Source organism: Neolamprologus brichardi, chromosome 7 (genome assembly GCF_056152115.1).
Source record: "Neolamprologus brichardi isolate AB-2024 chromosome 7, ASM5615211v1, whole genome shotgun sequence".
Lineage (NCBI taxonomy): Eukaryota > Metazoa > Chordata > Actinopteri > Cichliformes > Cichlidae > Neolamprologus > Neolamprologus brichardi.
Window position 1 is genome coordinate 18,836,723 of NC_142110.1, and position 25,458 is coordinate 18,862,180.

Here is a 25,458-nt window from a genome sequence, read left to right on the forward strand (position 1 = left end):
TTTGTTTTAAGAATCATATCATATACTGTGCATTCATCTATCTGGCCAATATGCAACTATATGCAACACAAAAGTGGACAGTTGTGTGTTTCCACATAGCCACCACACAGCTACTTTTTGATTTTGCCATGTCATGCAGTCTCTTGTGAACTGTACAGTGGTAACACATTTTAAATTACTGTATATAATTCATTAAACATTCCACCTCAATGACATCACAGGGGAAAATTTAGTACATTTTAAAGATTATTATAGTTAATGAGATTTTTTTTTTAATTCTTTTTTTTTTTAATGTCAGCAAGAAGCAGCTTTTTTCCTGCCACTAATCATATCGCTCACATTAATCCTGCTATATATCTCATGATAAAAACATTTGCTTACAGTAGCACTTCATTATTATGTATAAGAATTATTCACATTATTTTACGCATTAAAAATATGTTTTTGATCTTTTTGCCTTTTTTACTCTTGTAACGTTCCATACATTCAGCGCTTTAGAGGCAAGGTGCTTCTGCTTTAATACATTTAATAAACTCAGAGACAATTCATATCTCCTGTTTCTTTCAAATATCTGTTTGTTTCAACTGGACTCTCACTTCTCATCTTTTTTGTACTTTACTAGCTGCTTATAAATAAATGATTAAGAAATGACCTTAAACTATTACAGATCATTGCAGAGTACTCTCTGCAGTGATCTGTAATAATTTGAGAGGATTGCAGTTGGTCTGGGCCACCATGCCTGTTGACCAGCAGCATACTGATACTAGCATACTGATGTTGGCACTGACTACCACTAGAGGGAGACTGTGTTAATCTGTTCTTTGCAGTCACATCATTTAGCCAGACGCCTTCTAAAGATCAGAGGCCGTAACAGCGTCATTACTACATCCAAGAGTCAAATTCAAACCATAATAATCATTGCATTCCTGATTCAACAATTTTACCTGCTTTTTCTAAATTTAATACATTAGCTTACAGCTAAAACTGGTCATCATCTCTGTACAGTAAACCAGAAGGATTACTCCAAGTGTGAGAACCCTAAAAAGTATACAGCGTCGCAAGTAACAAGTAAAAGCATAAAAAAGCTGAATAACCATCAACAGTTACTTTGCACTTCACAGAATATTACCTTTGGGTTTATATAAAACCCTCTCTCAGACTCACATATAAGTCTTCCAACCATAACAGTAAGTAGCAGCACTAGTTTTTTGTAGCTTGCATCAAAAATCCAGCTTACACCTGAGAGTGTTGAACAGTCTGTACTGTACTGTAGTACTCAACTGTACTTCAGTTTTATTAGCAGGCAACTTATTATGCTTCAGAATCAAATATTAATATTTTGTACATTTGGATCTCAACCCCTCCGTTAAATGTGAACTAAGCTTATCTGTAGTGATATAAAGTGGAATACAAAAAAATAAAATAGTGCTTCTTCCTCCACTACTAACTGTGTCCAATAGGATCAGTAGTCTGGATCTGTTCACTTTTGTTTTGGTAGTAGAGGTCAACCACTAAAGGGAGACGGTGTTACTGTAATCATTGCAGTCACAACATCTTGCAGAGGAAAAGACTCAAAGGAGAGATAACAGCTTTATTACCACTTTTACAAGTGGAAGGACAAAAAAAAGAAAATAAAAATATTTCAGATTTTTTTGTTTATACACACACTGTGCCGATTCTCTCAACAATTTCAATTTCTCTTCCTTCTCAAAAAAATTCTTAAATTTATGCTATTAGCTTTGAGCTAAAAAGAAGATCTCGTCTGTGTACAAAACCAGCAGCAGTAATTATTGAATATGTGAGCGCCCTGAACGCACACAACATATTTAAATCATTGTCAAAATATGTGAAATCGCAATGTGCAGCACAAAAACCTGTCAAAGCAAATAAAAACATAAAAAAGTTCAATAATTATAAACTGTTGCTCTTTGTACGTCAAAGAAATTATCTTTGGGTTTGTATAAAACCCAAATGCTCTCACACACATACTACACATGACTTAAAAACACAACAGTAAGCAGCCACTGCATCAACAGTCCAGTTCATGCCTGAAGGTGTCGTGGTCTCAGTTAAACCAGGTTGTGTTAAGCTGCGTCTGTTTCTTGATGCTGGTGTCCAGCTTGAGGACTTCTCTGATTGCCATAGTAGCGTAGGTCGATGGAGGCAGCGAGAACTCCATCCGCAGAGCGCGATATTTCCCCTCTGTCAGGGGGAAGGAGAGTAGCACCGTTTACGCAGGTTGTAAAAAAAACATTATTTCTTCTACTTTAAGTAGTAAAATAAATAATTCATGCTTTTGATTGTTGGATATCATACATGTCCTCCATTTATTATTGTAGTTCATTCAAAATCTGCCCTTAAAATTATCTCATTTATTGTCAGTTTCCCTTTTAAATAAACTGGGTTTATGCATACTTGACTTATGCCTGCATGTTTAAAAGTTTTAATCTATGGAAATTAAATAAAATTTTACATCTATCGTTGACACAAATCTAAACAGGCGTAAAAAAAAGTTTACCTTTGTTGAAGACAGGTGCAGGTTTGTTCTCTAGTTTCTCAAAATCACTATGCACCAGAGACACCCTGGGGTCATCATAATTAATGACCTCCCTGCACAGAACAGCGACAAATACAGGGAAATGTAGTACTACAGTAAACAGAGCAACAGTTTAACAAAGCATTCAGTAAGACCAGTACACAATTAATCTATCACTACCATTATGTTTAACTGTGAAAGAGCAAAGCACAACAGTAATTGTGATTGTTACAAGTCATGCACTGCATTGTGTGAAAAAGGCAGTGAGAGGTGCTGACCAGCTGACATCAGCAGGTCTGATGATGATGCGCCTGTAGGCTCCGGCCAGAGAGTAGTCCTTCACTTTGTGCCTCATGTTGTCAATATCCAGCCCGTCTGCAGTGAGCAGCTCTCTGTAACCTTCTCCGACTAAAACAAAACACACAGGTATGACTGACAATGTAACACAAAACAAAACAATTTTCTCTTCTGCTGTAAGTTTATTTAATGTTTTATGTCAATTTTTATTTTATTAAACCACTCAGACTATTCCGCCGGAAGCACCCGTTACTTTGTTATACAGGTGTTACCATCTTAAATACATTAGTGTTAAAACAACCCAATGTTAGCTTGGATTATATGCTATAAAAACTCAACTCTGCATTATACATAGCCTATACTTACTGTGGTGTGTGGGGTAAATGACGTCAAACCCTGGAAGTGGCATCACAATGTTGTGGATGGATTGATTCTCTGCCTCCTCCGCAGACAGCACGTGTGCCGTGGCTTTGGAAACATAACATTTGGAAGATGATATTATAAGAAAGAAAAAAATTACCAGATGTTTTTTTGTTGGAACCTCAATAAGCCTTTCAGGTTTCTAATCCTACATTGCACTTGTGTTTTAATGCATCTGTATCATTCTTATGCATTTAAAAGGTGGCCTCTCTGTGAGGACAGATTGTGCGTGGCTAAAATGAGCACAGAGCAAGTGTGACCACTACTAAATGTGATCCGCCCAACCTGAATTTGTTCAGGATAAAATGCACCCACTCTACATTAACACACTTCCTCTTCCTGAGAAGATACCCAAACATAGACATGTATGTTGATCCTTGGGTGAAAATCACTTTTCAACTCATTTAAAGTTTGCTAACAAGACACTTTGTATCTCATTTACTCACCTGTACAGAACCCAGGTTAAAAGCTACAGTTTGCTGTACATATCCCACAGTGTCCCACTCTTAATAATCAACATTAGGCAGGTGATTTAAAGGCAAACTTACTTCCTTTGAGTACCAGGTCTCCCTTCACAGCCTTCAGACCGAAGGCTTCAATTCTGCGGCTCACCATGGTGTTCCACACTCTGCTCTGGTAGCTGTGGATGTACATCAGGCGGTTGTTCCGGGGGATCTAGAGAAGAGCAAAAGAGCGTGAGCACAAAATTTAATTTCCATTGAGGCTACAGGTACGTCTGAATCTCTGACTGAATTGTTTCACGGGTAACTGTAACTTGTAAACAAGGAAGATTTATTTGTGGATTAATTAAGGTAAAGCCTTTGGTTCTTCTGCATCAACTTGTTACAAGACTGCAATAGAAAACCAACCAGTCCAAATGCAGTGACGATGTTTTTCTTGCCATACATAGACAGGCCTCTCAGCAGCTGTCCTTCCACACAGCGCTTGTTGGGAAGCTTTTTCAATGCTGCCTCCGGATCCTGAGTCTTTGCCCACTCTTCCCTGCAGCGGACCAGAAATTCTTTCTCCGCTGTAAAAGAAAAAAAACAAAAAAACGAGACAATGGGAAACTTGAAATACTTTTGCAACCGCTTCAACTGCAGCAGAAAACAGAGTGAGGGTGGTACATTTACCTCCAGGACGGGGTTTCAGAATCAAATCCATCACCTCATTCCAGTCGTTTTTCAGAATAGCCCTGTCCCCAACAAAGTGAGGGAAAACACTATAGTTTATGGTCCTGTAGTTATATAATTTACGCAACAATCTCCATGTCATGACCTCACCTGCCCACATGATGCGTGGGCACAGCTGTTGTGCCGAAACGCTGCATGCCGTAGTAGTTGATGAAACCTGTCTGCTTAAGGGATGTCATTGCCTGATCAACCTGCTCGTCTGTTCCTGTGATGTTCCTGCAAACACAAAGACAAAAAACAATGAGCCATTAATCACTTTACCCTGAAAAGCAATTAAAAAAAATGCATCATGGTTTTGCATGACAATTTAACTCCGTTTCCTTTAATCCACCTGGAGAAAACACTTGATCACAGTGAGGACAAAGTTTCCCTTTAAACAGGAAGAAACTGCCAATAAAGGTGACCTCAGTTCAAATTGGCAGTTTAACAAATGCCGAGCTTTTAAAATCTATTTCTGAAACAAGCACTGTGTATATTAACACCTGCTGACCTTATCACCACAGTGAAATGGTTTCCCTGCAGTTCCCCCAGCTTTAGAGGGTGGTTTTTGTAGCAAAAGTTTCCGAGCTTGAGGTTCATGAGGCACTTGTTGAGGTGAGCCAGCCTCTCTGCAGTGATCCTAAGTGAACAAAGAAGAGGTTGTTATAATTACTGATCCTATGCAAGAACCCATCAGAGATAAATTAGAATCAATAACAACACACATCTAACATAATCATCAGAAAAACAAAAAATATCTGCACACTAGTAACTGCAGGGCTCTGCATTATAACACTCACTTGAGCACCGCTATCTCCTGCACAGTAATGGCCCTCTTGTCCTTGGTTCCCATGTAGGAAAACATGTTGGGTCTAAGCCTAGAGAGACATCCATCATTATACATAGGGCTGCAAAACTTAACTGCAAAAAACATTTTACACATCTGTTAGTGTGTTGGCTCTTTTATCAATGAATGATCCTTACTTTTTATAAAACAAACTAAAAAACACACACGTCTCCTACCTGAGGAACTTTGAAAGCACATTGATAGCATCCATGGTGTCTTTGTTCTCCTTATACAGAACAAAGTGGCAGAAACTGCCACGGTTTTTGGGCCAAAAGTGTTTCCTTGGAGCTTTTGTGGAGACAGAAAAATGGTGTGATGAAAAACATGGTGTGATGTTTTTTAATATTAAAACATAGCATGTCCTTTAAAAGTCCCCAATATTATAGAAATACCCATTATAGATCCTGTACTTGTACTCAGTACTCAGCAGTTAGCCAACAACCTTGCTTTGGCACTCAGATCCAATCACTTTATTGCAAAATGACATGGACACATGATATTAAAGCTGATTTTACGACACAGTATTTTATCCTAAGCTAAGTGTAACCCAACTCCACATGGCTTTTAACCATTTCCTCTGGTGCTGGGAGGAGAATAAGTTCTTACCTGTAGTTGTTTTGACTTCTATCCACCAGAGAAGAGCAAAAGGAGGATAGAATAATGTTACTAAGAAAGAGATTCTTATGGTCTGTGGGTAGAGTTGTCAGGGGTGAGATCTCATGCATGGGCCTGGAGTGAAGTGTGATATTTAAACAGAAGAGCTTTCTTTTGGCCTGTGTGGCTCTGCTAATCTCTACCATCCTTTGTGGTGTTGAGTAAAGGTCTCAGTAGAAACATGCAGGTGTGTTGACCATGCTTACACAAAAGCGCATGCATCGTATTTTACTGCTCGGGCTACATGCACTGCAGTAGATTAAAATATAAGCTGAAGTGAGGAAGGCATGCAATAAATTTCATTAACATTCCTAAAACATTAACTTAGTTTGGTCTTCCATCCTGAGATCCACATACCTGCTAAAGCCTTCTTCCCAGCAGCATGATAAGCCACTATAAACTTCCGCCCTTCCCTCTCTTCAGTCTTTGTTTCCAAACCAGGAAACTGATTCTTGATGGCTTTGTGGACCAGCGTCCGTTTCTCTTTAGAATCATCCAGTACCTATAAATGAATAAGAACGTTACATAAAGCTGTCAGCTAGTTTTATGGATTTTTGTGTGTTTTTTATTGGAGCACTCCTTTTAACCTGTTACCTCAATTGAGACATTTCCCTCTTTGTTCTTGAACAGCTGAAGCTCTCCAAGCTCCTTTTTCTGCTCTTCAGTTAGCAGGTCACATTCCTTTGGCTGTTGTTCAGGTTCTTGGGCTTCCTAAACAGCAGAAAAACAAACCAAAAACCATATTAGAGAGTATTATTTAACCCGATCCCGGAGTTCTCTTTAGTCTTATTTTGTTAATGCAAAGTGTGCCTTCATGATGAATCTGAGGCTTGTTAAAATAGCAGAAGAAGCAACGTTACCTCAGCCTCCGCTGGGACAGAGAGGTCATCCAAATGCACAATCTTGCCATTTTTGTTGATTTCATGCACAACAAAATCAGAATATCTGAGTGCAAAAAACAAAGAAAGTGATTGGTTACTCTTTGTTAAGCAAACTCTTTAAATCCTTCATTAACTCCAGATGACAAACAAACCTTTCCTTCAGGACTCCAGAGAAGCCTTCGTGGTCACTGACATACTTTAGGATGCCAACATCGAGCTCGGTGAGACCATGCTTCATCATGTTAGCAAATGTGTCACCATCCTCCTCTCCATCACTTGCGTCCCCCTCGGGCTCGTCCATCTCATCTTGCTGCGGAGGACCCCCATTTTCGTGATCGCTCTCAAATTTTTGTTTCTTTGATGGTGCATCATCTTTTTCATATTCCGGGCACCCTCGCTTTTCTCCAACTGGGACAACGATGGTCACAGGCTCGGATTCAGCCATTAGTGCCCAGCTGGAGCAATAAGGAATTTAGTTAACAGTATGAGCCACACACATATATAAAACCAGAGTCTCACGGTGTGGTATTTTTGTGTGATTTGTTTTGGGTTTTTTTTTAAACATCAGCTTGCTTGTTTACAGCCCAGCACTTTCTCCTGTTTTAGTCTGAATGGTATGCTTTATTCATTTCATTTTTTTTTAATCAGGTTAAAGAAATGGACACTCCAATATTTTTGACTGACGGTTTGGTGTGGTGCAATAGCATGGATGTTGTACCAGTCTGTCACACTGAATACAGAGTGGTGTGTGACGCTGTCAATTTACCAAATGCTCTAGTTTCTAATGGCCTCTTTCTGCAGCCATGAACCGTGTGTAGTGATCAAAGGAGTGAGCCTACAGATACAACTGACAGAACTGAAGTTTCCTCCAAAGGGTGTGTGGGCTATACCCTTGCAGATGAAATGAGGAGCTCAGAGTAGAGCTGCTACTCCGTCATACTGAAAGGAGCCACCGAAATGCGTTGGTCATCTGAATCGGACGCCTCGTGGACACTACCAAGGCGAGGCGTATTTCTGCTTTGACTGCTGCAGGGACAACCTCAAAACTGTGGAAGTGCAACACTACAGCACGCTTTGTTTTGGTGTGACGCACCAGTCAGATCTGAAGCGTGTGGCAAGATACCAGCACTGATGACATGGTATAACATCAGTACTACAACATCAGTTACCCGTTATTACGTGACTCTACGTAGAAATCTAAAGCACAAAGTATAACTGTGAACGCTACATTGCAGTATCTGCGAGTAACGATAAAATAACTAAGTGGGCATTACTGGCCTAGAAAACAATACCAACAACTTACCGTTTGTGGGACTGCGGTAACGAAATATGGCTGCAAACACTCCTTATTTTCCAAACGCCAAACACTTGCACAGACTTCCTGACGGATCCAAGCTTGAAGCAGGCGCTTAAAAGACTAAATGAAGGGGATTAGTTATCACTCAAAACTTAGCAAAGACGGCAGAGCATCTATTAGCTAGCTAACACCCCCAGTTAACGTGTTTGTAAACCTGAACTCAAATGTCGCTGGTAAAAGCAAATAATGTTAAAAAATGACTTTTGCTCTTCCAAACGTTCCCACTTACCTACCTGGATCTGGTGATATTCAGAAGAGAGCAGGCAACATTGAACGCCAGGTTTTCTCACACGTGTGTATGTGTGTGTGTGTGTGTGTCCTCCTCTGGATCCGGAAATGGATAATGACCTAAAGCCCTCCCACTCCAAACGCTTGGTTAAGGGAGCTGTCAATCACAAAGCTATGCTGCGTTCACGTAACCGTGGGATAACGCTCCAAAGAAACACACTTGGGTATGGAGCCTACTATACTTCCACACGTCTCTGGGAGCACAGTACTTTATATTCCAGTTAATTAATTAAACAGTCATGGTTTTATGACCGTATTATTCTATATATTATTATTATTATTATTATTATTATTTATCATTTTAAAGCGTTTTTTTTTTCACGCAAAACTTGTTGAATGTAAGACACCAGCTAATTATAACCGTTCACTTCAAAGTAAAAAATAAATAAATATTAGCTTATCATGTTATATCTACACTATAAAGATCCTGTCTGCCGCTTGATAGTAAAGGTTTGGTCTAAGAAGTACAAAGTCCTCAGTCCTTAGCTTAAGGCTTAAACAAGTGTAAATCTGTGATCACTGAAATGTGAAAGCATATTGGTATCCTATGCTATATGCTTTTTTAAACACCATGACAAATGTTTTACTGAATAGAAAAAAATGATTTTTTTTCGGGCTGCTGATTTTTTTAAAAAGCAATTGTTTGTTAAGTACTATTGAACAATACGGTTCCAGGCAATAGATGGATCAGTACATTTGTGGAGTTTCCTTTCGCTGGTATTTTCCTTTACAGTTCCTTTTAGTCTTATAAAAACAAGTGCAATGCAATCTAAAACAGGCAGAAGCACCAAATGATGTGTTGTACTCCAGCACCGTACAGCGGCACCGTGTCAGCTCTTTACTGTCACCTTGTGGAACTACGTGTAATTTTTCTTACACCTTTACACCTCTCCTCATGCCTTTACAACACCACACTGCTCACTTGAGTATTCATACACCTTCTCTACTAATAATACTGACTTCCACACTCCATGGTTATCTTATCTTTCACATTGTTTTCATTTCATGATCTAAAGCCTCTTTAATTTCAGTGGTTATTGCGACTCCATATATAGAATAACCAGTCAAATATGGTTTAAGAGTTTGCTTTAAAATAAATCCTGTCTTTGCTGTAATATAAGAATAACCTTTTATATTTATTCAGCTTTTTTGTTTTGCTTGTTCCCATCTTGAAGTTATAATTCTGCTACCATTTTGCTCAAGAATAGTTTAATAAGAAGTCAGTTTCAGATTGGTAGGACATTATTGTTAGACATAAAGAAGAGCGGGGCTTTCCTGTGTGACACTAACTTCATGTTCAGGCTAAATAACGGCCATAGGTCGTTAGCTTTGTACCATTGCTGAAACTGCAGAAAAATTAGCTTTGAGCCCCAAATTAAAGAGGAGAAAAGATGAAGAAAAATAGTGGTTGTTCTAGTATGTAAGTTAACTGTTTATAAAATGTAAAAAAAACAAAAACAATTAAGTAAAGTTTATGATTAGAGAAAGTTATAATAGCATTAGCTTATCTGGGCTAGCTGTCAGTGATAGTTAACAGATTAGCTACTAACTTAAAACTTGTTGTGTTCATTATGCTTTGTTCCAGAACTTCTCTAACAAAGACATCCTCAGGATCAGGACTTTGTCAAGGCACTTTAACAGGCAATGGTTATAACCAAAAAGAAAACCCAGAGGAACAGAAAAGGAGAAATAAAGATCTTATTGGAAGAGTTCGGGTATTTAGCATTAGCTTAAAACTCTTTCTTCATGATGGTGATGCAGGTTCATATCTTAATATCTTAATTTATAGAGATTTCTCATGTAGCCACACATTGCTGGTAAGAAATTGCTATTTTGCTATTTTTTTTCTTGTTTTTGCTTTTTTTTTGATGGGATAGTGTAAATTTTAAACAGTAAGTCTAAATTTTGGAATAGTAACCTAAAACTTTTACATTGTTTTCCCCCTAGTGGAAGAACCAGGCTTCCACATTTGCTTTGCATATCTACTTGCCAAGCTGCAGTAAAACTTGCAAAAGAGGAACCATAAATGTAGAAACCATAATCATCCCCTTCAAAGTAAAAGTTATGCCTTAGTGTTATTGTCAACACAGTTAAAAAGGTGCAGCTTTTACTTTGAAAGGAAACATTCTACAGTTTGTATGCATGTTAATAGTTTCACTTCCACTTGATTTTAAGTACCTAAGATTAAGTTTAGAGGGTTTATTCATGACACAAATTATATAGGTTATTTCCTTATTGATAGTGAAGGTAAAATATATAACCGACTAAGTGCAAAAACTAACACATCTAAATAATAGAAGAAGAACATTCTGGAAAAGTTACAAATGAACTTTAGATGACATTTTGTATTAGTTATGCTGAAATAAAGAAGATTTAATAACTTTAATACTTAATAATAATTGCTGTAAAAGTAGAAAAATTAACGTTTATCATCTTGTCTACATCTGCCACCTCTTCTTCGGGCTTGTAACCTCTCTTTTTTGCTGTTCACACTGCTCCTCTTCATCATTGTGCAGGTTTTCACCTTCTCAGGTCTGATCTTCATGCCTGAAACCCGTTTGACATGTCTGCTCTGTTCTGGATTTCACTCTTTATTTGCTCAGATTAGTTCCCCAAACTCTGCACTCTCTGCGCAGTTCAGCTATTGTTCTGAGTCTGAAGCACGAAGAAAGACAAATCTCCATTTTGATCCCTTTCATCTCTGACTGGGATTTAGGTTCTTGTCAAACCAGCCAACTCAAAGAAAACTAACCTCAAATTAGCTCTCTTTGGAACTGAAAACCTCAAAGTTCTCTCATCTTATGGTTAACAAACTGAGTTTTAACTAAAACCTCCTGGTTAAAGCTGGCAACCATGTGACTTTGACTCCTGTCTTTGCAGGTGGTGGATGCTGATGGCACTGATGTCACTCCCCACCCCCTGGTTTGCCCAGTGCCAGGTTTCCAAAAGTCTCTGGATGAACTCTTTTTAGAACTTCAACTTTCCAGAAGGTACTAGATGGTCACATTGGATATAGTTTTGTAATATTTTTAATTTGTTGTCATTTTTACATTTATCTTTTCGATTCAGTTCAGTTTCAGATAGTTTCCTGAGTGATTTTGTTTTTCATTCTCTAATTATGATGAAGGTGGTATTTTCCATATGCAGATATTACATGATTAGAGTGGTTTAGAAAGTTAGCTTTTTATAGCACATGCAGTAAGACTTGTAGAAATCCCAGTCTCAACACACGTTTACATCAGTTCCTCCTCATGGTGATTCAGTAAATACTATCGTAGTTCTTATAAGACTTTAAACATTTAAAGAGATAGGAACATACAATTTTATGTGGTTGCATTTATGTGGGCTAAAAAAATCGCAATCATTTTGACTTAATGTTTTTAAAAGTCTGTAGGATGATCCTTTGGGATTTGTTCCTAAATTAAACACATACTTCTACTAATAGATTTCTTAAAAAAATACTTACATTTTAAAAATAAACTGAACTTCTTGAAAGAACTTAATTGATGGATGGATAATGAAGCTGCTGATAGAAAAGTCAACAAGTAAATAATCAGAAGATCAATATGAATCATTAAAAACACAAATAAAACATTTGTGAAAATGACCGACTTTTTTAGTAGTAAAAAGTATTTACCAGTTTAATCCAAACTATTAATGTGTCATTCATCAATTAGAATTATTATTAAGTGTTAGTGGTCAAATACATACAAGTACCAGTACTTTAGAATCTAAAACCAAAGACAGTTTAAGTCACTTTTACCTTTTAATTTAGTTCAAGACAACTATAATAACCTTGCCCATCTGTGTAAACCTGCTTTTTTACTCTTGCACTCTTATGAATCCACTTTGTTTTCATGTTATTTGTTGTTATGGAAATAAAGTTCATTATCAAAAGGCAGATCTGGAGGTGATTTCAGTGAGTGGCAAAGTTAGTAAGCGGCTCAGTGATGGTGACAATGGAAATTATATAGAGTACAAGCGTACATAGATATTAAATATGTATGTTTGTGTGTATCATTAGCAGCCATCCCATATGTCCTACCCAAGACTCATTGAATGCGGAGATTGAGGATATGTTTCTTGGACCGACACATCCACCTCCACGTGATTACTCTTGTTTTTTGGGGTTTTTTTTTAAAATATATTCTCTCATTATGTTTATTGTTGTAGTGATTTTGTCTTTCTTGTACTAATATTGCCCTTTGTTTAAAAATTGCAATTTCATGGCAATGCATTAACATTGTAGTTCTCAAATCATAAATTCTTCTATATTCAACATAATACACTTAAAATTATTCCACATCGTCTTTTTGCCGTTTATTTGAATTAGGCTTTTTCGTTTGTTTTGTCATGTGTCAGAGTTGTTGAAAAAAGGAGATGATGCAGAACAGCATGCAAGGGAGAAGATGGTGGGTGAATGTGATTACATCTCGCTTACTGAAACCAAAACCATTACATTCCTGGACATATCCCCCACCATAATCTCAGTGGTCGATGATGACGCAGAAGCAGTAAAGTGAGTGGAGGGTGAAAACACTAAATAACATTCATCACAAGTTGTGTTAATTGAATATTTTTACATTTTGATGACTTTTAGCTCATCCAGCCAGAGGTCTGATGAGGCTGTCCATCATCACCTGTCAACACTAGAATTGTTATTTCTCCTACATTATTGGTTGTAATTTAAACAAACATAAGCATACACAGTGATCACCTAATGGTTATTCACCAAAATAGTTCTGAAGGTCAAGGTCACATTTGTTCTTTGTCTGGTTATCATAAAAAAAGAAAATTATGATAGTTCTGTCTCTCACTCTCCCTGCCTGACAGATGAGAAAATCTAACACAACTTCTGACATGCACAGAAACCGGCACTTTATGTATTTCACTGAAGAAAGCCTTTCACATGCAATATGAAGATGCAAATATGCTAGCCTTTAGTTAAAAAAATATTTTGTCTCTCCTCCCGTGCAGACAGAGAAACCTCAGCTATGCTGAGCTTTGCAAGACCAAAACGTGTAGTGATAAGTACGTCGACAGATCGATGCAGACATTAAACGGAGCCCTTAAAAACAAACTGATCCAGAGTGAGAGGACTGGTACTGCTGGAAAGGGTAAGTCTGAGTGAGAATGAAACACCTCACACTTGATTAACTCAACAATTAGTGGTTATCAGTTCAAAAAATAAATAAATAATGCGCTATTTTTTCTCTTGTATTTAAAGGTATGGTGGCTACAAACTGGGACATTTATGACTCTTTTTACAAGCAAAATGAAACCTTTGAAGGCGATGAAGCTGATCTCAAGGAGAAATCAGTGAGCAGCAAGAGCAACACCACTTACATAGGTAACTCCATCTTCAGTTGGTACTTCAGTTCTTTCAACTTCTAAGAATAAATACGTGTTTGTTCGTCATATAATAACCACACTTTTGATGGTCTTTCCTATTTCTGTTTATTCTAAATAATTTTGTCGAAAATAAACATTTATAATTTTCTCATTGACCATTTTCTCAGACAGCACCATCAGCTCGTTGTCAGAAATGGAAATTTGTGGAAGCATTTTAAATCCTGAGCCAGAACCAGAGAAAGAAATTCTTCTGCCAGAGTTATTAACAAACATCTCACGTTTAATGGAAAGGACGGTTGTACTGAACGCCTTTCAGGCCAAGTTAGCTGCTTATAGACAGCCGCCAATATCTGAAGGTAAACTCTGCTTATATCCCCTTTCTCTTTCTGAAATCTAGTAGTAGCTTGACATTATTTCCATCCATCCAATCATCTATCCAGCCATCCATCAATCCATTTTCTCCTACTTATCGTATTCAGGGTCTTGAGGGAGGGTAGCATATCCCAGCTATTACAGGGTAGGCAGAGTACAACATGGACAGATCACCAGTCTTTTGCAAGGCTGTCTGTTTAATTCTAGCCAGGCACACATTCTTTGAGGCAGCATCTAACATAAAACTTTGAAAAAAAAGCGTTATGCTGTGGTAACAAGAAAGTAGTCAAAAGTATCATTCATGATCTGTCTTTCAGCCAGCTTTTTTCTGATTTGCTATCACTCTACACTGACAACCAGGGCCATGTGTATGAGAGGGTATAATAAGGTTATCCCCTCCAAGAGTAGAAAGTACTGAAAAAGGCTTAGAGAATTAACAAAGACAACGTTGGGGAGGAAAACAGGACTGTATATACACAGAGGATAGTTTGTTGTGGGACACCGGGGAGAAACAAGGCACCGGTGAAAGTAGTCAACAAAAAGTGAAGAACGAAGGAGACAATCAGAAGGAGAACTCAAAATGATAACAGACACACGGGAAAGCACAACATAATGTCCACCTGCTGAACATTAGAAAGGCTTCGTTTTTCAGACAGGGAGGCTATGTCCATATTTTATATACAGCCTTTAGAAAACCATAGCATATTTACATTAATACTGTATTAAGTGTATTATTGATTGTGTAAGGCTCTGACAGCATGACGAAGCACGGAAAACACAGTGAGGAGAGTTTAGATCCTACTCTGGAACTTCTCTGGGCATTCACTTGTGAGCGCACCAGAGGATACTGGATTACCAGCATGGCCTGGAACAGGCACAACCCGGTAACAAAAGAAAAACAAAACAAAGACTAAAACATTTTTTGTCATGAGTCTCATTATTATTTGTGTCATTTTTGTCTGTAAGCAACATTTAATACACATTTTTCCTGTGTGTAGACTTTGTGAAGCATTTTAGACACGATAAAGCTTCATTAATGATTATAGATGAAGAAGAAGTGCAAGGCATCGCCCTTTTTCTGGTTCTACCAATATTAATCTTTGTTTACAATACTTCATTTAAACTGCTGCTTTTGTTGTGCACTGTAAGGATATCCTGGCAGTAGGATATGCAGACTTTGACTCCAGGTGCCTGAAACCAGGTCTGATCTGCTGCTGGACCATCAAAAACATCATGGTATGTTTAGACATTACTGTATTTTTGTTGTTTGTTGTTTATTCCTGCTATCATTTTTTTTAATCTCAGTTTGCCCATATTACAAGGGTTGGGTGGGCTGGCTAATCAGAAGATTTAAAAAAAATTGCCTTTGTTCAGCTAATCACTTCTAACATCCTGGATGTGCCTCAAGAGACTCCCACACCACATGCTTTTTATCTTAATATGATCAGAGGTACAAAAACACCAACAACACACACAGTCTCTGGACTGTATGGACGTCAGAAAGGTTTCTGTGTTAGGAAAGCAGCTGGTCCAGATGGTGTCCCAGGGTGTGTACTTCATCCATGTGCTGATCAGCTGCTGGAGGTTCTCATAAGCATTTTGAACCTTTCCTTACCGACTCCTGTTATCCCCGTGTGGCTCAAAACCACTACTATTATGCTTCTCCCTAAAGAGCAGAATATAGGGGTTGCCATATATTGTGACCACTGCTCGATTGCACTCAAGCCTCTCAGTTCCTTGTGCTTCAAGAGGCTGATCCTAGCACATATCAGAAAGCAGCATCCTGCCATACTTTTAATCTCAGCTTTTGTTGTTGCTCTTTTAACCATAGTATCCTGGTTAAAACTGTGTCCTTTGTGCAGTGGCCAGAACGTGTCTTCGACTGTCACAGCAGTGTGACATCCCTGGATTTCTCAGCTAACGACCAGCTTGCCGTGGGAATGTATGACGGCACTGTAGCTATTTACAACATCTGTATTCAAGACAGCAGTGTTGCATGTGTTGCTAGCAGCAGGTGAGCACTGTATAGTGTATATGTGTGTTAGCATAAAATAAGCATATATATAACATGTCAAGATTTAAAAAACACTAAAAATAATCTGATTGCTTCTCTGATCTTTCTGTTTTTAGTAAATCCTCCAGGAGGCATCTTCACCCAGTATGGCAGGTCACCTGGACTCCACAAAGGTTATCACTGGAAGATGTTCTCGTCTCAGTGTCATCAGATGGCAGGATTGCCAAGTGGTCCATCAGCAGCCATAATCTTGACAGCACAGGTACTGCAGTCTTCCCCTAGCTATTGTTCCCACTGTGCACTTACAGTTTTACCTCATAGCTGCACTAATTTCATAACACGCCTGGATCATCTATGGAGCAGATTCACAGCATAATGCAACTTTTTAGTGCCTATACCAACAAACTATTACACGACTAACACAGACAACCATTAATGCTCACATTCTAATTAACATTTCTAGGAAACTAAAAACATAAAACTAAGTGTAAATAGTCATTTTTTCTTTGGCAGGTTTCTAAGTGAGTGAGAGTGGAGGACATACAGCGAATATAACATAGCTGTAATAAAACAAATCCTGGTTAATTATTTTATATTTTATGGAGCTTCTGTAAAGTGTTACAATGGAGAACAACAGTAACATTTCAAATATCTGAATGGTCTATAAAAATATTTGTTCTTAGACCTGATGTGGTTTAGGAGCGATAAAGAGTGTAAGGAGGCTGCAGAGAACCAGAAGAAGAAAAAAATAGTGCTGTCCAAACCTACTGCTGTTTGTGTTGACTTCCATCCAACGGTAAGAAATTTAAGTCAGCCAAATACTTTAGCCAAAATAGTCTTGTCGGTAATCAAAGTGTGAAAATGTCTTTTTTGTGTGTTTTCTAATTTCTCGCCCATGTTGCATTCCTCCTGCAGGACTTTGGTATTTATCTGGTTGGCACACAGGAGGGCCTTATCCACAAGTCTTCCTTTTCTGAAGTTCACAGCTTTCTGGCCACTTACAAAAAGCACATCGTAAGTGCTTGAGGGTAAACAATGTGACTGAGTCATATTTGAAATGCTGTTTAAGTTAAGGCGATAAAGACAAAAGACTAGGGATGCTACAGCATGAAGATAGTGAGCTTACTTTGGATTTCCAACCAGTGGATCAGTTTACATCAGCTGATAGGGTTATTCTGGCCTAGTGATCTCTTTAATTACAAGAACTACTAGTTAACTGAATTAACACTAAAGAAAAGTCAAAGACAAATGGTGGCGGCTTCTTATTACTGACCTGGTTTAGCCTTGTGTGCCGATGTTGCCATTCACTGTTGTTATCCCCTACTATTTACTCTAGTTGCTGTCATCAGACATCATCTAATGAAAGCAAAGACAGAATATTTTTTTAGTGGAAATGGCATCACCCACTGGTAAACCTTGCCAACATTTTGTCTATTTGGACCCAGAAGTTGAGATCTGGATGCAATAAGTGAATGGCTCATCCTCACATGGACATGCAAGTGAGGATGGAAAATAAAAAAACGCATCACATAGCCACAAATAACTGCTAGTTAGTGCTAAATAATGTACAAATAGATTCATATTTGTGAAAACTGAACAGAAAATGAACACAGATTCCTTGGATGGGCTGTTAGGGCCATTTATCATTCACCAAGCCATGTTGTCTGTCAGCTGATTGCATTCAAAATAGTATATAAAATATATATAAATAAAGTATATAAAACAGAATTATTGTTGGCATTTGCATCCATATAAAAGTGACAACAATAAAAAAAAAACAGCAGCACAAACAGTACTGTCTTCTGTGATGCGGTTGTCACTTTACTGCCCATTTGATTTATTACTACATTTAGAATATTTATTCAAAAATGAAAGATAGAGGCAGGTTTCTCTTCATGTCTAATCTTGCTCTCTCTCAGGGCTCTGTGAACCACATTGAATGGTCACCATTCAGACCCAATGTGTTTTTGAGCTGCTCCCGTGACGAGACTGTCCAGATGTGGAAGCAGGGCCGCCCTGTGATGACGTTCAAGTCCATTCACCAAGGCCCCGTGATCTTTGTTAAGTGGTCCCCAAACTGCTCCACGTTGTTTGGAGTAGTTAAGGAAGACCAGGTGGAGATCTGGGACCTGAATTTGAGCATGTGAGTCCATCGGATTGAGATCTCAGTCTGCTTTGAGGTTTTTTTAATTTACCTATTGTTTTCACCTGATTTGAAGTGTAAGTCAGAGAAATGTGTTCACTAAAAGCATAAACATTTCTTTGCAGCTTGTTTCCAACCATTGTGCACCATGCTGAGCCTGGTGTGAGGCTGACATCCTTGCTGTTTGCCAGAGGGACAGACTGTGTCCTTGTAGGGGACAGTAACGGTCAAGTGACAGTCTACAAGCTCAAGAACTTCAGAGTGTGCAAAAGCACGCAGGTAAAACTCTTGTACATGAAATAGATAAGAACTACCGTGTAATAATAAGTTCAAAACATTGAGCTTGTTTATTTTTCAAGTTTTTTATACTGAGAATGCAAACTCAGCCATACAGTGAATAGTAAGTCTTGCCTAGAAGATATAACAGGTATACATTTAGGAAGAAGCATCAGTGAAAAGAGGAGAGAAACGGCACACGTTACTGTAGTGTAAACACATAAGAACTTGTAGAGAAGTCAGACTGAGGTTTTTTTCTTTCAGGTGGACACTCTGGATGAAATCATCCAACATGCCACTTCCAGATATTTCTAAATTTTTGTTCAGAAGTTTCATTGCCTTTTGACTTTTATGTGTTGTACCCTGCGATAAATAAAGTTGTGGATCTTTGAATTGTACTTCTTTTTTATTTTTAACTGAATGTGATAAGCAAAAAGATGACTGGGAAACCTTACTTTCAATGTGTCTTACAAGTCATTAACCAGCAAGTACATCCTGGAAAATCCTGGATGATCCTGGATAATTGTTTCTCTAATAATTACTATAATATATAAAATAAACTTCATGTTGATTTCAGCATGACCTGAAACTAGTGACAGAGCCCCTAAAGTCATCAGGAAGGTGCTTACTGAGGTTGTTACAGTATCAGAAAAATGAGGGCAAGTTTCACTCAGATGCCTCTTTGAAACAAGTGGTATCGCCCCCTGATGGCCATTAAAGGGAGGCTTAAGCTCCCAGACCTCTAATGTAAAGACATTAGAGGTCTGGAAGCTACTATATGTCCATCTTTTATATACAGTCTATGGAAGGAGCATAAGCCTTTCCTAAAATTTTGTTCAATATAAAATTCAACAAAAAAGCTGAATATAATACAAGAAAGTACCACTATTAAACAAAATAGTTTAAAACATCATCAGAATATTTTCAATGAGTTTTGCTTCATTATATCTAACCATGAAATGTTAGAGGCGGAAACTGAACCACTTCCTCTTTGTTATTGTATTTGGCCTGTATGAGCTGGGGCTAAGATTTCAGACACAGCAACTGTTCCCAGCAGGTCAATATGGTGGCCCCTAGAGACAAAGCATGTACAAACTCCAAAACACTTGCAAAATCCAAAACACATGCAAACCCCAAAACACTTGCAAACTCCAAAACACATGCAAACCCCAAAGCACATGCAAATTCCAAAACACAACGGAAGTGCTCCAGGACGCTAGGGACAGTGTTGAGCTCGATTTGCAAAATAGACGGCAAGTTTGTCTGTATGGGACGGTCTAGTCGCTGTCAAGCTTCCCAGGTTGCCTAGCAACCATGATACTAACCGCTGGAAACGTGTCATACAACTTTGTTTGACAGAAATGAAGGAAAACATATTTTGTTCATTTGTTTGTTTGTTTCTACAAGAGCTTTGTGTGATTTGATAAGTTTCTGAGGCTGAGACCACAGGACAGTAAAACATGATTTTTGGGCTTCATTTCTGTACTGAACAGTCATTTAAGATTAGTTAGTAAATAACAATTAGCTAATGTTGTTCATGAGACTAAAGTCATATCACTTTGGTTATGTAAATATAATATGGCCAATATTATAGTTATTATATTAATCATTATTAGCTATTACAGCAGTGAACATGAACTCTGTGTCAAATACTGAGCCTCAGTACAGATCTATCTTTGACAGTGCATATATAGGTGTATCATATATAAGAGAGAAATGTTGTTCCTTCAGTATGTTGGCATTACTAAATTTGGCTCATTGCTTACATACATGTGTAAAAAGAAATTATATGAGCTGTGATAACTGTTTCTGATCAAATGAAGAGTAGACTGATATATTGAATATTCCTTTATTGGGTTAGAAAATCAGACCATGTCATAACTGCTTTAGGTCATACAGAATAGATATCAGAGCCTTAAACAGGCTGACTTCTGCTAAATGGGTCAAACTGGGCAGAAAGTATACAAACACATAACATCCTTATAGAATATGATGTAACACTATAGATCAACTTACCTCCAAGTTTCAAGTTTCAAGTTTTATTTGTCATATGCAAGTTAGCACAGGGTCAACATTGCAATGAAATGTGTTTGACGAGCAGCAGTCACTCAGCAGCATGATACAGTACAGAAAATATAATAAAATAAAATATAAAAATATAAAAATAGTAAGGAGCTAAATATTAGAGAGACATGGTAAAAGAGAAAAGATGACTAAATATATATGTATCTATAAATATAAATATATGTACACTAGTGATTAAATAAGAAAATCTTGAAAAGAAATATGACAGGAGGGCAGATGGGATATTGCACAGGAATGAGCAGCAGAAAATTACAGTATTGCACTTTAAATATAAATATCAATGACAATAAAGTGAAGTGACCAGTGCAGATTAAACAGAGTACTTGTGAAGCTGCAGGGTAGCTTCTGAGTGCTGTGTTGTGTGTGTTTAAGTGTTGTGGTTGAGGTGTCGTACGGCTTGGTGGTAAAAACTGTTTTTAAGTCTTGTAGTCCGAGCAGACAGACTCCTGTAACGTCTGCCAGAATATATAAAGCATATAAACAATTACAGCAATATGATGCAACAAACACAGCAGTGCTACTAATCCAAAATATTCACAACTTCATAGAACTAAAACAAACATTTATTTTTAGGTCCATTCAGCTGCTGATACATACTTTAGGTTTCTGAATATTAAACTTGTTTCTGCCTTTCATAGTGTGTAACTTGAAGGCCCGAGTACTTTCTCCCACACTGCAAACACTGGAATGATAAAATTATTTGAACATTACCTAATAAGACTGATTCAGGACAGACAATTGGTTATGTTAAACTTTCCTAGCAGTCCTTAACAAACAGGGAACAGTTTGTCTATTCTCTCCATCTGTCTGCTGCTGCTGGCTCTTCCACCTCCTCTTCCTCACACACTGCTGAGTTTGTCCTGGTGGATCATCAGGGGTGCAAAGCCTCACAGATGATGTGCAGCAGTGGGTCCCTCAATCTGTCCTCACTCTGGACACTTGCAGTTGTCACACATGGAAATCAAATGTGTGATAAGCTGCAGGATTCAAACACAAGTGTAACTTATAAATACATGTTCATACTTTTATTCCACAATCAGAGAGAAAGAAAAAGAGAGAGAGTGCAGGACAGACAGACAGCTGACAGTCTCAGGTGTATACACTGCTACAAAACAGCACAAAAGAAGGAGGATTGTGTTATTACGAAACAAGAAGAGTTCCCAGATGGTAAAGTGGACACATGTGTGACTCCTGTGATTAAAGCATCTTTCTTTCAGCTTAACGAGTGAACCGTCAGCTCGTTCAAACACACGTTAAAGTCCGTTTGGCTCGACACCACCGAACAGAGGCAGCAATATAACATAGCTAACATTAACAGTGCAGTGAATCCTGCTTGTGCTGTGATATTCAGGACTGCAAACCGAGCAGCATCACTGACTTTCAGCTTGTTGTGTTTGTGGATATATGACTGACTTTAATTATCCATAAAATCATGACATTCTCTGTAAGATTAAAGTCAACTATTGAACGGCGTATATTTTGAAGTAAAGGCTTTAAAACCAAGTTAGTACAAACATCGCTAATGTCACATAACTTTCCCGACATGTGGCCAACAGTAATGTTTTAATGTTCTTCATTATAAAAACATTTGCGCATAAATAAGTGACATAATATTCAGTACTTACTTCTGAAAGTTTACTCTTAGGCGGCTCCGCTTCCGCCGTTTTTTTCGGCAAAATTATCCACACCACAGCCGCGCTATGAAATCAGGGATATGTCGGGCCATGAAGGCTACACCGACCCATCCTTAAAATTCAGGGAAATTAAGGACGCATTTGAGGGCTGCATTTCGAGCAGCCTTTGAATTGGGACAGCCTTGGTTGTGTCGCTGTGACGTAATCGGCCTTAAAATGCGGCCTTTAAGGCTGCAGACCCCAAATCCGGTCATTGGTACTTCCTGGCTTGTGTAGTTACTAGGTAACAAAAGCTCAACACTGCCCCTAGCGTCCTGGAGCACTTCCGTTGTGTTTTGGAATTTGCATGTGCTTTGGGGTTTGCAAGTGTTTTGGAGTTTGCATGTGTTTTGGAGTTTGCATGTGTTTTGGAGTTTGCAAGTGTTTTGGAGTTTGCATGTGTTTTGGAGTTTGCAAGTGTTTTGGAGTTTGCATGTGTTTTGGAGTTTGCAAGTGTTTTGGAGTTTGCATGTGTTTTGGAGTTTGCAAGTGTTTTGGAGTTTGTACGTGCTTTGTCTCTAGGGGCCACCGTAGGTCAAAGACTGAAAGATTTAACTGACAGACGAGGAAGATCTGTTATATTTTTACCCCACTGTGACCTGTGGCTGTAAGGTCACATATCCTCACATCATGTTGCTTAAGTCAGTTCCTCTCCGCTTATATTAAAACAGTGAGTAACTACAGGGAGCTGAAGAATTAATCCCATAATGATAGGTCACAGACAGAGCCTGTGATTCTGGATGAGATAGAAGCATGAAAGACTGTGGAAAATGGCAGAAGGCTTTTGTTTGTGGAGGGGGAAAGGATTTGAGCTTGCATTGTGGCACAGCAGGAAGTGAACCTGGATTTGAAAGTAATGTGACCATGTTGCTTTCTGACGGCAGACAGATTGAAACTCACTGTGGGCATCTTTTTACTCAGTTTACGCGCCTTTTATAGATACTGTGCAAAGTATCATTTAAGTTTGCTTTTCTTTCTAAAATATTTTTGTGTTGTAATTAGGATTTACCTATATTACCTATTTTTTTCTTTTAACAATAAAAACAGAAATAATTGTAATTTCATTCATTCTAAATGGGAGGCAAAGATAAAAGCAGTTTGATGGCAAGAAGCACAGTTACATATTGATATGTCCTAAAGAAACATAGCAGCCTATCACATGCAATGTTTTGTGACATTAGCAAACAGTAAGGTGCACCATACAGTCACCGACCACTGCATTAGGTACACTTCTTCAGTTGCTCATTGACACAAATATGTAATCAGCCAATTACATGATAACAATGAATGAATGTCACATTGGGTGGCATTTTAAACTATTATCCTGGTTTTGACTTCCTTTAAAGACTTATTTTGATATTAGTGACAAGTTAACCATGTGGCTCGTTTACAATTTGGAGAAATCATGTTGTTGTTGTTGATGATAATTAGTCATTTTAAAATGATCTCAAGGGTCATGTGTTGTTATATTTTCAGTAGTCAAAATGTTTTATAGCTTCATGTTTTTGTTTTTTAAAATTCAGTTTACCTCAATGCCGGAGATCTTAAAGCGCACAAATCCAACCATCTTACACCCACAGCCATTCCTGTTTTCACACTATTATGCTTTCTGTATATATAATAGCACAAAAACAAACAAACAAGAAAACACCCACAAATATTTCCCAAAATGTAGTGTTTTGTTTGGGGTTTTTTGTTTTTTTTTGGGGGGGGGGGGGGGGTTACATTTTTTTTTTTTACATGAGTTCAACAAAATGAGCCAGAAGATTGTAAAATGTTGCTTTGTCTGACGAGTCTCCATTTCTGCTGTCACATTCAGATGGTTAGGGTCAGAACAACATAAAAGCAAGGAGCCATCGTGTCTTGTATCGGCAGTTAAGGCTGCTGCTGGTTGTGTTATGCAGGGCCGTGCAGAGAGGTTTAAAGGGGCAGGTGCTCAAAGTTAAAAAGGGGCACATTGAATCAGGCTGAATAACAACAACACACATTCATCAAGAATCTAATATGGGAAGGGCAGGGCTGTGTTGATCTGAGACTGTAGACATTAAAAAGTCCATAGGAGAGATGGTAGCTGATTAAACAAGTGTCATGAGATAATAACAAAATGCAAAGATTGGTGACAGCGCTTGGAACCATAAGGCAACAAAAAACTGTGAGAAATAATTTAGGCTCTGCCTGTGAATCACTCTTTGCTTCTCTTCTTCCTTCCATCCCATCATCTCATATATCACTCTCCACTTGCTGTCTATCTGAGAACAAGGCACAACTTGCTATTGCAATAAACTATAATCTAATTATCCACACCTAACAACTCTTGCACTTAATCTATAATAAAATGATGACAGAAAAATGTTATAGCACTGCCTTTAGTAGCCTCGCACAGCTCTACTGTTTCCTCCTCATGTCCTTACCAGCCATGTCTGGACAATGTTATATCATGAGTAATTTTTTTTTTAAAATTCATCTAAATAAAACACACACATGCACGCACACACAAGGACATTTTAGACCTTCTTCAGAATACTGTATATACTATGGGCATCACGGTGCTGATCCAGAATCCTTACATTATTATTTATTACTAGAGCTACAATAATAAAGCAATGAGGAGGGGGAAGTAATTAATATGAAATAATGTATTTATGATTATTCCATTTGTTTCACGATCCACTCTGTGCAGGGCAAAGCTTATTACATTTTTAAACTGTAGAGATACAATAATTTTACTGCTATAAAATCCAAATTTTGTCTTATTTAAAATATAAATCTAATATAATCTGCTTCTTAATGTATGTTCTTTAAAATACAGCGTGTGTTTTTTAATATGTTGTAATTATAATAATGCATAATTATGTGGACATGCATATTAGATCGTTTTTTAGTGAAATATAATCTCCCCAGAAAGGCAGGAAAAGCCCGGTAACTTTAAAACTAAATATGTTCCCTAAAACGGTGACAGAGCTACAGACCCATGACAGCCTTACACAGGTAGCCAGCAGCTATGACCAGCACTACCTGTGCAGTTAATAAAAGGACAGGTAATGTTTGTCGCGCTGTCGCACACACAGCACGCTCATTTGTTTCAGTTCGT

General features: G+C 38.0%; 2 protein-coding genes across 6 annotated transcripts; one reads left to right on the forward strand and one right to left on the reverse strand.

Annotated features, from left to right (window-relative positions):
* Nucleotides 1-1,583: 1,583 nt before the first annotated feature.
* Nucleotides 1,584-8,488, reverse strand: pus7 (pseudouridine synthase 7). 3 transcript variants are annotated; one of them, XM_006782501.2, is made up of 18 exons: nt 8,398-8,488; nt 8,111-8,224; nt 6,960-7,262; nt 6,787-6,871; nt 6,521-6,637; nt 6,284-6,428; nt 5,879-5,896; nt 5,449-5,560; nt 5,226-5,303; nt 4,937-5,065; nt 4,537-4,662; nt 4,387-4,448; nt 4,123-4,283; nt 3,802-3,928; nt 3,200-3,301; nt 2,815-2,944; nt 2,519-2,610; nt 1,584-2,202 (listed from the first exon to the last, which is right to left on the reverse strand). In XM_006782501.2, the coding sequence occupies exons 3-18, from the start codon at nt 7,250-7,252 to the stop codon at nt 2,066-2,068; spliced, it is 1,914 nt and encodes a 637-aa protein (XP_006782564.2). In that variant the 5' UTR covers nt 7,253-7,262; nt 8,111-8,224; nt 8,398-8,488; the 3' UTR covers nt 1,584-2,065. The 3 variants fall into 3 exon arrangements, with proteins under 3 accessions (XP_006782564.2, XP_035771803.2, XP_006782565.2); XM_035915910.2 differs by having other exon boundaries at nt 8,394-8,488; XM_006782502.3 differs by lacking the exon at nt 5,879-5,896 and having other exon boundaries at nt 8,394-8,488.
* A 1,253-nt stretch (nt 8,489-9,741) lies between these two features.
* Nucleotides 9,742-19,002, forward strand: LOC102789647 (dynein axonemal intermediate chain 4-like). 3 transcript variants are annotated; one of them, XM_035915304.2, is made up of 17 exons: nt 9,742-9,872; nt 10,038-10,269; nt 11,333-11,442; nt 12,477-12,559; nt 12,815-12,971; nt 13,430-13,569; nt 13,680-13,802; nt 13,972-14,160; nt 14,924-15,060; nt 15,326-15,412; nt 16,039-16,190; nt 16,307-16,452; nt 16,874-16,986; nt 17,106-17,204; nt 18,110-18,333; nt 18,459-18,612; nt 18,874-19,002. In XM_035915304.2, the coding sequence occupies exons 1-17, from the start codon at nt 9,844-9,846 to the stop codon at nt 18,922-18,924; spliced, it is 2,226 nt and encodes a 741-aa protein (XP_035771197.2). In that variant the 5' UTR covers nt 9,742-9,843; the 3' UTR covers nt 18,925-19,002. The 3 variants fall into 3 exon arrangements, with proteins under 3 accessions (XP_035771197.2, XP_006782562.2, XP_006782563.2); XM_006782499.3 differs by having other exon boundaries at nt 12,480-12,559; XM_006782500.3 differs by having other exon boundaries at nt 10,038-10,167.
* Nucleotides 19,003-25,458: the final 6,456 nt, after the last annotated feature.